Raw genomic sequence first — 13,314 nt, 5'->3', positions numbered from 1 at the left:
TGTTTGATCAGCATAATGTGCTTTTTGTCTCTCCAGACTGAGTGGCTGTAATCTGTCAGAGAGAAGCTGTGGAGCTCTGTCCTCAGTCCTCAGCTCCCAGTCCTCCAGTGTGACAGAGCTGGACCTGAGTAACAACAACCTGCAGGATTCAGGAGTGAAGAGCCTTTCTGCTGGACTGGAGAGTCCACACTGTAAACTGGAAGCTCTCAGGTCAGGACCCATCAACCTGTTCAATTGATGACCATTTAAAATGTGTTTTTATTCATGATGAGAAGAACAGCTGAGGTTGAAGGTTTTCTTTATTTGTATGACTCAGATCAGTTCTGTTACTGACCTTGAGCTTCAATTTCTCTTAGTGAGGCCTCTTCCACTAGAGGAACTTAACAACCTGGAACCTACATCACAGAACCAGAACCTGTAAGAATCTGTGGAGTCTTGGTTCCAGGTTCTGTTTTGGTTTCCACTGTTTTACAAAATAGAATGTTTCAGATAGATTAAAAAGGAAACACTAGAACAAACATTTCATGTTCACACTTGAACTTGTTTTATGGCTTTTCTCCAGGTATTTTTCTCCTGACTAGATCATTGCTTGTGTTGTTTCTACTCTCAGATGTTTGTCTCTTTGGATAAAAGCATCTGTAAAAAATGAAACTGGAGAATGTTGAGTTTGTTCAATGACTGAACTCAGTGCACTTCAGCTGGTGGACAGTTGGACTGCTGTTTACATTCATATTTGAGGTTCAGGTCCAATTCCTTCTCACCATTGGAGCCCAAACAGCCACTGAAGCAGTGTTGCCTTCTGTCTTCACTGAGGTCGAAGAGATCCTCAGTTCAAATCCACTTGATCTATTCTTATGGTCTGGAGAGATTTGGGGTGCTTGCTAAAAGCAGTGGTGAGAGGGTGCCAAATAGAAATAGACAGGCTGGTGAGCTTTCATACACAGAATAGCAGTTTAGTTTCCAGGTGTTTAGAACAACTTCGTCACAGTTCATTACAAATCTGCAGCATCAGAGAGAGAGAATCACAAGTACGTACGTGTGGCGTGGCGGAGGAAGCTCTAAGGGAAGGGGAATGGAGAAAAATGGCTAGGATTCACATAAATATTGCGACGCCACCCAGGGGAATTTCACCCCCGGGACATTCAATTCAACATGATCAACCAAGGACCATTTAAACACTGAAGGCACACAGGTTCATATTCACTTGGGCTGAGACGTGTTTCCAAAAATACAACAATTTCTTTATTAATTATGGCATTAAATATAAAAAGCAAGCCACCAGTTTAAAAGAGAGAATCAGGAGTACTAAACTTAAACAATAAAGGGAGCAGGCTGGCTTACCATGGCGGCAGGCAAACAAATAACCATAAAGAAGAAAAAGGGGGTCCAAATAATCACACCTGTGACAACACACCAACGAAAAAGGGATCCGTGAACCACCACCAGGGATTAAACTGCCGCCGAGGCTCACCAAACCTGCACAAAAGAAACATAATTAGTACTCCTGATTTAACAGTGCTGGTGACCAGACCAATATACACAGTAAAAACACACACGCACACTCACTCCACACAATAACTTTTAAAACACAGTTGACATATGAGGCATGATAATCCTCATAGCCTGAGGTTTTTAACAGAAAAAGTACACTGCAGTAACTCTAAACACGCTGGCGGTAAACCTAATGGAAAATACACACCAACACAGTCAAAAACAGCAAGTTGTCGGCACCAATCACAGAGCCGGCAAACAGACCGAGAACAAGAGCCGCAACGAAGAGCCGGCGAAAAGAAAGAAGAACCGAGACAGCCGAAACAGCCGAGACAGCAGCCAGTCCAGGGAACGATGACGTCCAATGAACCACAAGTTTAGCTGCAACCCGGTTAGCTGTGGCGCAGCGTAGAAGCAATGCAGGAGGAGGAGATCCAACGACAGCAGCAGCAAATAAACTGCAGCAACCACACAAAATCAGGGACCAGTTGACACATCAGATCACATAATGTGGACCGCATAGCTTACCCTGTCGTCACAGAAGCACCCACGGCACGCTGAACGGAGCGACCCGTCTCCCAGCGTCACTAAACAAAGTAAAGCAGGCTGTCACTAAATGCGCTGCACATCACATAAAAGGGAAGGGGGAAAAGCCCATTACCTGTACCAATGATATTATGTGCGTCCCGATTGATCACGCCAGATCCAGCCCGCTCGGCTGCAGTTACCACCACGGAGAGAGCTCAAGAGAAAGCATGAGACTGAGGTGAAACCACCCACCTGTGTATATATATGCAGCGGCGCCGGATACCACCCCGCTGTCACAGCGACGATTGAAATAGCACAGTGCCACACAGTGGCGAGGAGGGAGAAACCATCCGGCCACATACGCATGGGGCTGCCGAACCTCCGCTAGCTTCCGGAGCTAACTCCTTCTACCGTCCGGGCTCCTGGTCCGGTACTGGGGCTCCGAGTGTCTCTACAGCCGCCTCCAGACGAGCCTCAGCCGGGTGACGGTGTGATCCAGCCCCGGAGGACCGGGGAGCAGGTGAACCGGAGGAGCTACATGGAGGCTAACTGACCGGACCGGAGCGCCGCGGTTCGTTAGCAGCAGGATGCCTGCCGCGGAGGAGCTTCAGTCTGAAGACAAACAGTCTGGAGGATCAAGAGTATGAAAAGAACTCAACATGTCGTCGACAGCCTGTAAACAATGTGAGCTGTTTAAACAAGGATCTGTGAGTTACAAGACAAGATTTATGCGATGGAACTCCAAAACACACTCGCTATGGGTAAGCCGCCTTCTTACAATTTCAAAGACACTGAAAATCTTGATGATACCGTCTCTTTTCCGAAACTGAGCAAAACCTACTTTGAAAGCCTTGGTGCGAAACCTAAACAACGAAATACTGGAATATATGCTAAATCATCTGAAATCAATCTTTACAATAGATTTTCTCCACTACCTGGGCTCGAGAATAACAAAGAGAGTGAAAACTTTAATAACAGAAGTCATGTTGCTATGAAAACGGCAGTGAGGCAGACACGTGGAAGTGTGCCAAAAGTCAAGGTCAGGAGAGATAACACGGAGAAATGGCTCCTTATCGGAGATGGTGCCGTGGCTAATGAGTAACATGAACACACTCTCTGTGCCATCGGCCACAGTTGATGACATCACTAGAATGATACACGACGTCTTAAAGAGACAAAACCCAGATAAATTAATTATACATGTTGGAGCAGTTGACACCCAAAAACAGCAATCAGAACTCTTAAAAAAGGATTTTCATGAACTTTTTAAGACTTTGGAGAAGGTGACAATACCAATCTTCATCAGTGGTCCACTCCCAAACATCAATGGCCGCATTGGCCGTTTCAGCCGCCTTCTTCAGCTGAACACATGGCTGTCTGGAGTCTGTGAGAATTCAACAAGAATGCACTTTATCGACAATTTCAACCTTTTTTGGAATAGAGATGACCTGTTCAAAGGAAAAGGCCCTCACCTAAACAGAAGTGGAGTGCGACAACTAATAAATAACCTTTTCCATGCTCTGAGACATCAGAACAGGCCTGGATATAAGACTCATCTACAAACAGGAGAAGAGAGGAGCAAGAGAGAAATTTCACCCAAGGACCCAGAAAAGGTTTCAGCTGCTGTAGCCCCAAATTCACCACCAGTTTCCCCAACAAAGGATGACAAAATCCAACCTGCGTCTCCAATAAAAACCTCTGACAAAGCAGCAACACAAGCAAGGCCTGTATCTCCAGTGAAGGATTTAAAAATAGACACTGATACAACAACCCAACGTGAACCTCCCAAGGATTTGTCACCATTTTCACCACAGCATCTTCCAAAAAACTGGGCCCCAGTTCATAACTCTACACCATCAGGAGAGGGCTCGCTGTCCTTCCCATCACCAGCATCGCCTATGCCTATGAGACTACCGCAGCATCTGGAGAGTCTGATGCAATCTGCAACTAAACTTATTGCTCTCACACCAGGCATGGGGAAAGCAAAGCCTTCGTCGCCAAAGAAGTATCGTGCCCCTGCTCCTCCTCAGTTCACATCACCAGTAAAAGGCTCCCTCAGCAGCTTCACTGCTGCTGTTTAGGACATAAATGGCCTCAACGTTGCTACCACTCAATGTCAATGTAATGTTAACTGGGGGTCCAGGGAGGAAGAGTTTGTTTCAAAATCTATACCTACAGTTAAGTCACGCAGATTAAATAATAGACAGACAGTCAGACTGTCTGACAAAAGAAATTTAATCTCCATTCAATGTAAAAACATAGTGTTGAGTAAAACTCCAGCCAGTGTCAAACACGCAGTACTGAATGTTAGATCTTTGAAAAACAAATCGTTTTTAATTAATGATTTTATCTCCACTAATAAACTTGATTTTATGTTTTTAACTGAGACCTGGCTAAACGAAAACACAGGAAATGCAATTCTGATTGAGGCCACTCCCCCTAATTTTTCATTTGAGTCTGAAATGCGACGAAATCGTGACGGGGGAGGGGTTTGTGCAATCTTTAAGAATAATTTACACACCCGCAGATTGAAACTTGGGTTTTTTCCATCATTTGAATATGTTGCTTTTAAAATGGAGCTGGAACAGTCTTCTGTTCTTTACATTACTATTTACAAACCACCAAAAACTCCTTTTATTGATGATTTTACTGAACTGCTTTTGGTTGTATGTGCTGAGTTCGACTGTTTGGTTATCACAGGCGATATGAATGTTCATGTTGACGTAGCAAATGACAAACACAGTAATGAGCTTCATGCTGTCCTTGGAACATTTGGACTGAGTCAGTTTGTCACGCAAAGTGCTCACTCATTTGGTCACATACTTGATGTAATTATTGCAAAGGGAGTAACAATTTTAAATGTGAATGTTGTTGATGTTGGTTTATCTGACCACTACTGTGTTTTCTTTGACCTGTTTGTTGCACCGAAACCTGCGGCTGAGCCAGCTGCTGTTCAAAGAAGACTCATTAATGATCAAACTAGTGAACAGTTTGTAGAGATGATAAGATTTGAAAATGTGTCATCGTCTAATGCTGATGATTTACTGAGCATTTATAAGTCTAATGTTCTAAATGTGCTTAACATCATTGCTCCTGTTAAGGTCAGAGAGGTTAAAAATAGACAAAAAGCGCCATGGAGAAATTAAGTTTCTGTTAGGGCTCAAAAGAAGGAGTGTCGAAGAGCAGAAAGAAAATGGCGAAAGTCAAACCTCAAAAATGATTTTGACATTTACAGAGGAATGTTACATCTCTTTAATCAGACTTTGCGTGGAGCAAGGGAGAGATATTTTTCTGAAATCATCACAAACTGTAGTAACAACTCACGAGTCTTGTTTGCCACAGTAAACAGACTAACAAACCCTCCAACTTCATTACTATCAGAATTAAACTCAATTTCAAAGTGTAATGAGTTTGCAAAATTTTTTAATGATAAAATTCAAGGCATTAAAAGTGCTATCACTTTAAAAACACAAAAGACAATGCTGAAGCCACATGGACTCACAGAGCTAACACATTTCACACCTGTCACTGACAGAACAGTCCAAGAGGTGATTTCAGGCCTGAGTTCAGGCCTGTACTTGCTCCCTTGATGAAATGCCCACAAAATTCCTGAAGTCTGTACTGAGTAGTTTACTGCCAGAACTCACTCATTTAGTTAACATCTCTCTTCAGACTGGAGCTTTTCCAAAGGCTTTGAAAATAGCTGTCATCAAACCTCTTCTAAAGAAGAACAGTCTTGATGTCACAGTATTAAACAACTACCGGCCAATATCAAATATACCATTCTTAGGAAAAGTCCTAGAAAAAGTTATATACCAGCAGCTCACTACCTTTCTATCAGTTAACAATATTTTTGATATTTTCCAGTCAGGCTTTAGGCCCCTTCACAGCACAGAGACTGCTCTAATTAAAGTAACAAATGATATCCGTCTAAGCACAGATGCTGGCAAAGCCACAGTCTTAGTTCTTTTGGACCTGAGTGCTGCCTTTGACACAGTGGATCATGGGATCTTATTACAGAGGTTAGAAAGCTGGGTGGGAATCTCCGGTACTGCCCTAAACTGGTTCAGGTCCTACTTTGAGGACAGAACTTTCTCTGTTGAAATTGGTAACTTTGTCTCAGACCAAATGCCTGTGACATGTGGAGTTCCCCAGGGGTCGATCCTGGGACCGCTTTTGTTTAATCTGTACATGCTTCCTCTCGGTCAGCTAATATCCATGAATAATGTGTCCTACTACAATTATGCAGACGACACTCAGATCTATGTGTCACTCACTGCAGGAGAACATGAACCTGTAGATTTACTTTGTCGCTGTATCGAACAAATCAGTGTTTGGATGCAAAACAACTTTCTCCAGTTAAATTCAGATAAAACTGAGATCATTGTTTTTGGCCCAAAACAGCAAAGAGAAAGTGTTATCAGTTATCTAGAGTCTCTCTCTCTACAACCAAAAAATCAAGTTAGAAATCTGGGAGTAATTATGGACTCGGACCTGAAGTTCACCAGCCACATTAAGTCAATAACATCTACAGCCTTTTTCCATCTGAAAAACATTGCAAAAATCAGAGGAATAATATCTAAACCAGACTTAGAGAGGCTGATCCATGCATTTGTCTCCAGTAGGTTAGATTACTCTAACGGTCTGTTCACTGGACTCTCCAAACAAGGTTTAGGACAGCTACAATCCATCCAAAATGCTGCAGCTCGAATCCTGACTAGAACCAGGAAATATGACCATATTACTCCAGTACTCAGGTCTCTGCACTGGATTCCTGTAGCTCAGAGAATAGACTTTAAAACAGCTCTGCTAGTGTACAAGTCTCTTCATGGTCTAGCTCCAAAGTATATCTCTGATTTGTTAGTTCCATATGAACCATCTCGAACTCTGAGAAGTTCAGGACGAGGTCTCCTTGAGGAGCCCAGAGTCAGGACTAAACACGGTGAGGCTTCCTTTCAGTTTCATGCGGCTAGAGTCTGGAACAGTCTTCCTGAAGATCTGAGAAAGGCCTCTGATGTAGCAATGTTTAAATCCGGGCTGAAAACAGTTCTGTTTAACTGTGCATATTACAACTAAAAGTATTTTATCTGCACTCTTTGCTTTTAATGTGATTAATAATGTTTTTATTTCTCTATTTATCTTTTATCTATTGTGATTTTATGAAACTGTAAAGCACTGTGAATTGCCTTGTGTATGAATTGTGCTCTATAAATAAATTTGCCTTGCCTTGCCTTGCCTAGTAAAGGAAAGGAGGCAGTTAAGGAAGCAGTGGAGGAAGGCATCAGAAGAAGAAATGGAGGGAATTAATGTGTTACAGGAGGAACTGAGAAACACATTAGTGGTATTCAGAAGGACAGAACACCAAAGCAGAAAGAATTTGCAGGGTTAGCATTTTTTACGAACGCCTTTAAGTTTGTGAAGGACATGTTTAATCAAGAAAAAGGAGGGCAACTTAATGCAGCAAAGTCAGAGGTTGAATAGTATTTGAAGTTGACGTATTCAGATTCAGAGGAGAATAGGAACATCGGTCTTCTAACTCACATTCCACCATTGGGGGAAATGGGCCAGGAGATGGATGTTACCCTACCGCGATGGAGAGAAGTTATGGAGGTGGTCAGGCATGCAGAGGCTTCATCGTCCCCAGGGCCTAATGGAGTCCCCTACAGGGCTACAAGAGTGCACCTGGCATCTAAAGGATACTGTGGATACATCTGTATCCCAAGAGCATGATGTAGGACAGGAGGTGTTTTCATCTCTAAGGAGAAGGGGTCATCAAACCTCAGCCACTTTTGGATGATTTCTCTCCTCAGTGTTGAGGGAAAGATTTTCTTCAGTATTGTAGTGCAGAGGTTAGCTAGTTACTTAGTGAGGAATGTTCTGATAGATTCTACAGTGCAGAAGGCAGGGATACCGGAATTTTGTGGGTGCTTGGAGCAGAATAGCATGATTTAGCATCAGATTCAGACAGCTAAAAGGGAGAGGAAATATTTGAATGTTGTTTTTAGATTTGGCTAATGTGTTTGGATCAGTGCTGCAAAGCCTTATTTGGAGTTCCTTTCACTACTTTGAAGTGCCAGAGATGGTTGGTAACCTGGTGAAAGCTTATTTCCAGGACATCAGATTATGTGCAAGTACAGGAGATTTTACAACAGGTTGGCAAAGATTGGAGGTTGGTATGATGGCAGGATGTAAGTTTCGCCGTTACCGTTCACCATGGCTACGGAGTTAATTATCAGGGCTTCCAAATGGGTCATAGGTGGAGAGAGATGGCAGAATGGAATGCATCTTCCATCAGTTAGAGCTTATATGGATGATATGACACTGATAACTACAACAGTGCCATGTAAAAAGAGGTTGTTAGATAGAATAAATAGGAATTTCAAATGGACTAGTATGAGGATCAAGCCTGGTACATTGAGGAGTATTTTGATATACAGAGGGAAAGTAAGTGATAAGAAGATTTCAATAGATGGTGAGGAAATTCTTACTATTTGGGAGAAGTCAGTGAAGAGCTTAGGAAGGTGGTATAATGTGGAGCTGAATGATAATGAGCAATTCTACAATTCTACAATTTCATTTAGCAGACACATTTGTCCAAAGTGACGTACAACACAAGCAAGAATTCAGACATTAGGAAAAACCTTTAGTAAGTGCAAAAAGTGCGATTGGTCAAAGGTGTTGCCATCAAGTTGCAGATGAAGTGCCCCCCCCCCCCCCCCTTTTTTTTCAACTTTGTCAGTGCTAAATACAACAAGTTGTGCAATTTTAAAAGGATGTTGCAGAAGGGCTGGATAGAATAGATAAATCAGGGCTCCCAGGAAAGCTGAGGTTGTGGTGCTTGCAGTTTGGCTTCTATCCGAGATTAATCTTACCAATGTCCATTTATGAAGTTCCATTATCCATTGCAGAGCGAATGGAAAGGCTAGTTAGTTCTTATATAAGGAAATGGTTGGGTGTTCCCAGGTGCCTGAATCTGGGACACCATAGTTCACCATCTAGCCTCCTGGAGGTGTTGTGGGAGTAAATAGGTGAAACACCATTGAAGGGAGGTTTCCACCTGATGACCCCCAGAGATGTGTTAGGAATCACTGCTCACTGGTGTGTATAGTGATGGGTCAGGGATCCTAGATCTTTCACTGAATGTGCATCCTTCTTGTTTGGAACAGAAGTGTCTTGTGTTTAAATTAACTGTTTAATTAGCTGAGTCCCATCAACTGAAGTGTTGGTGAAAGATGGAACATCCATCCCTCCTGTGGTGAGGTTCATGGTCTCTCTGCTCTCCCTGAGGAGGAGCTACACCCTCACAGGGACCCTATGACCCTTTTCAGATGTAAGGCTGTTAAAAGGTGTTGGTTCCTTTCAGACTGTAGGGACTGAGAGCCAATCCCTGGGCAGCAGAGTGTCTCCTGAGACTGAGAGAGAATGAAGAGTCCAGCTCACTGACACTATGAGGAGTCCAGACTACATCAAGAGTGGAGATAAAGAGTTTGAACACATGAGTTTGGAGATCCTTAGTTTAGTCTCAGTGGGATTCATGTGTCAGTGAAAACCAAAGCATGATTCTCAACAGCACAAGTAGAAATGAAACAACCTGAAGAACAAGGACTGGAGATCAGAAGACGTTTGTTCTGAAACAACATCAGAGACGTAACCGAGTCTGACAGTGATTTAATTGCTGCCATCAGCATCAAGTTAACCATTTTTCAGATTGTAAAGAAGGAAAAAGTCCAAACTGTGACTTGTCCAAGTGAGTGTCCTGATTTGAATCCAAAAGACCAACTTTGGGGTATTTTAAAGACAAAGGTAGAGCAACACAAACCCTCCAACAAAGAGCAGATGAAGACATATTCTCTGAAGATAGTGGAACATCTCTCCAAAAATGTGGTTTCTTCATGCTGAGGACGATTAAATGTGTCATCAGAAATACAGGTGGACATAGAAAGTAGTGAAAAAAAATCCAACATTCTAATGACAGTAATGAAAGATGTAGTGACCTTTATTGGATTTATTTCTTGCTGGTTGGCCTGTATTCTTCATTTAGTAAATCTAAACTGTCAGATTGTTTTTTAATCACATCAGATATTTTACTGCTCAGCTTTAAAGTAATCTGATTACTGTAATATACTGCACTTTGGATTATTTTCACATTTAAATAATATTGCAGATGACTGTCCTCAGCGCTGCTGTATTCTGGACATAGTGGGATGCATTTGTTGTTAAATTCACTGCTGTCTTAACAGGACAGAAAATACTGGACTTAATGTGTTACTTCTTTTCTTCTCTTTGTCCCTTCAGACTGAGTGGCTGTAATTTGTCAGAGAGAAGCTGTGGAGCTCTGTCCTCAGTCCTCAGCTCCCAGTCCTCCAGGGTGACAGAGCTGGACCTGAGTAACAACAACCTGCAGGATTCAGGAGTGGAGAGTCTTTCTGCTGGACTGGAGAGTCCACCCTGTAAACTGGAAGCTCTCAGGTCAGGAGTCATCAACATGTTGTTCCTTTTTTTATGGGGTTATTTTTTTTCTGGTCGTGCAGGATAGATGCTGTCGTCTTGTTAATTTGGTCAAAGTGAACAAAGAAGAGGTTGAGAGAGTTCTGAAGAGTTCTGTCTGCAGGTTTGTGGCTGTGTAGCTGTCCTTGTAGCCAATGAAAGTCTTTATCTCCTGCCACATGCACATGAAGCTGCTGTTATGAAAAGGTTTCTCTATGTGCTGTTTGTATCTGTGCTCTGTCTCTGATGATCCTCATCAGGCTCCACTGTGTCTGGTTTTTGGTTTGATGGTTCCTGGTTTGAAGGCAGAGCCTCGTTCTCTCAGCAGGGTTCACACTTCACTGTTGGGGCACAGTTTCTGGTTTGGAAATGTGGTATCTGTTGTTCCAAGTGGCCTTCTAAGTTAGAGGATGGGGATGTTAAAAGACTCATGACAAAGGTGAAAAGGCCTTAGGTCAGAAGTTTAAAAAGTTAAACACCAGATCTCTTAAAAATGAGTTTGTTTTATTCCTATTGCTTGTCAAGACAGCGACGCACCGGCAACCATACATCCCATCACCTGGTTGGTTTCATGTGAAGAACCCACCTATATAAGCTAGGAGAAACAGTTGTTCTGCAGAGGTATTCTGTCGGGCCTTGAATCCTCTCACAGGCATGCCATGGTGTCTGTGTTGCTGTCTTTGTTTAAATTAACCTTTTATATATAAACAAGATGGTGTTGGCGACGAATTTCTTCACGATCTTCACATCATCGCAACACAAGAACATAGAACAGAAACACTTGAACAGATTTTGTTCCAATTACATTCTCAGCACAACAGTTTATATCTGAGAGAGCAGCTGCTGTGTTTCCCTCCAGGTCCCCTCCTCAAATACCCCCCAGTGGTTGACATTAAAGCAGCCCTGCAGGGCTGAGGTGGCTTCTGTAGTCACACTGAACCATTTCTATGGATGATCCCTGTCTTCAGATCAGTGGTTTACATTCTGGGGTCAGGGGAACACATAGATGTTCTGAGAATCCCAGATGTAACAGAAAAGTGGATTTATAAGCATCTGTAATGTTAATGATCTGGTCTGTAGTGTTTTTCTGTCTTTTTGACAAGTTTGAATTCTTATTTGAGGTTCAGGTCCAATTCCTTCTCACCATTGGAGCCCAAAGAGCCACTGAAGCAGCGTTGTCTTCCATCTTCACTGAGGTCAAAGGGATCCTCAGTTGAGATCCTCTTGGGTTCACCTCCTCAGATGTTGTGGACCCTGATCCCATCATTTCCAACTCTGTTGTCACTGGGCAGCAGGACACGTGCCTACCTCAGGTGGTTTATGAGGGACTGAGATTTTGGGTTGAAGAACATGACAACATACTCAGATACTGGCTGAAGCTTTTTGGGAAGAATTCCTGGAACAGCAGCTTCCAGGACTCCAGGTCTGTCAGAAATGATAGAGTGAAGCAGCAGTCCTGCAGGTGAGGACATTAATCAAGATTGTTGGTAACCAGTTGCTTCATGTCCTCTGGTCTGTGAGTAAGGTCAGTCCAGTCTTCCTGCTGCTGATGGCTGAGTCCCATCAACTTAAGTGTTGGTGAAGGATAGAACATCCATCCCACCTGTGGTGAGGTTCATGGTCTCTCTGCTCTCCCTGAAGAGGAGCAACATCCTCATAGGGACCCTATGATTCTTTTCAGATGTGGAGGATTAAATGGGCATAGAAAGAAGTGAAACAATCCAACATTATAAAGACAGTAATGAAAGATGTGCTGGCCTTTTATTGGATTCATTTCTTACTGATTAACCTGTATTCTTCATTTAGTAAACCTAAAGTGTCATTTTTTTATGAGATCAAATATTTTACTGCTCAGCTTCAAAGTAATCTGATGACTGTAATGTTCTACACTTTGGATTATTTTCACATTTAAATAATATTGCAGACAACTGTCCTCAGCGCTGCTGTATTCTGGACATAGTGGGATGTATTTGTTGTTAAATTCACTGTTGTCTTTTCAACAGGACAGAAAATACTGAACTTAATGTGTTACTTCTTTTCTTCTCTTTGTCTCTCCAGACTGAGTGGCTGCAATCTGTCAGAGAGAAGCTGTGGAGCTCTGTCCTCAGTCCTCAGCTCCCAGTCCTCCAGTGTGACGGAGCTGGACCTGAGTAACAACAACCTGCAGGATTCAGGAGTGGAGAGTCTTTCTGCTGGACTGGAGAGCCCACACTGTAAACTGGAAGCTTTCAGGTCAGGAGTCATCAACCTGATGGTCAACTGATGACCATTTAAAATGTGTTTTTATTCATGATGAGTAGAACAGCTGAGGTTCGAGGTTTTCTGTATTTGTATGACTCAGATCAGTTCTGTTACTGACCTTTAAGCACTAGTTTCTCTTAATGAGGCCTCTTCCACTACAGGAACTAACAACCTGGAACCTGCATCACAGAACCAGAACCTGTAAGAATCTGTGGAGTCTTGGTTCCAGGTTCTGTTTTGGTTTCCACTGTTTTACAAAATAGAATAGAGTACAAAAGAATAGATGTTCTGCTGCGCAGCTGCTGAACAACACCATGCAGCAGGAGACCAGGAGGTTTTCTGTGGTTGACCTGAAGAAGTTGGTGTGCAGGTGTTGAGTGAGGTGAGTCTGGCTTACAGTCTCTGATGGACCTCCACCACCTGATGGGAGATTTTCATGGACCAGTTTGATCAGCAGATGTAACCAGTGGTTTCTCTTCTCTGTGTTGTTTAGTTCACTGCTGTCTTTTCAACAGGACAGAAAATACTGAACTTAATGTATTACTTCTTTTCTTCTCTTTGTGCCTT

General features: G+C 42.7%; 2 protein-coding genes across 12 annotated transcripts in view; one reads left to right on the top strand and one right to left on the bottom strand.

The window, feature by feature from the left end:
- The window catches only part of LOC110967925 (NACHT, LRR and PYD domains-containing protein 12-like), a 246,638-nt gene that overhangs the window by 15,637 nt on the left and 217,687 nt on the right, over positions 1-13,314 (top strand). For 7 of the 10 annotated variants that reach the window (XM_051941899.1, XM_051941898.1, XM_051941897.1 and 4 more), the window contains exons 5-7: positions 37-210; positions 10,315-10,488; positions 12,565-12,738. In XM_051941899.1, coding sequence (XP_051797859.1) covers positions 37-210; positions 10,315-10,488; positions 12,565-12,738 — 522 coding nt within the window. The remainder of the gene's footprint in view (positions 1-36; positions 211-10,314; positions 10,489-12,564; positions 12,739-13,314) is intronic. The other 3 variants (XM_051941904.1, XM_051941901.1, XM_051941902.1) reach the window with 3 other exon arrangements.
- LOC110970733 (NACHT, LRR and PYD domains-containing protein 1-like) overlaps positions 1-13,314 on the bottom strand; it is a 78,493-nt gene that overhangs the window by 37,446 nt on the left and 27,733 nt on the right. The gene's annotated exons all lie outside the window — the stretch shown is intronic.

The sequence above is a fragment of the Acanthochromis polyacanthus genome, chromosome 22 (assembly GCF_021347895.1).
Source record: "Acanthochromis polyacanthus isolate Apoly-LR-REF ecotype Palm Island chromosome 22, KAUST_Apoly_ChrSc, whole genome shotgun sequence".
NCBI classification, from domain to species: Eukaryota; Metazoa; Chordata; class Actinopteri; family Pomacentridae; genus Acanthochromis; species Acanthochromis polyacanthus.
Note: the sequence above shows the minus strand (reverse complement) of the source record. Positions and strands in the feature narration are given on the sequence as shown.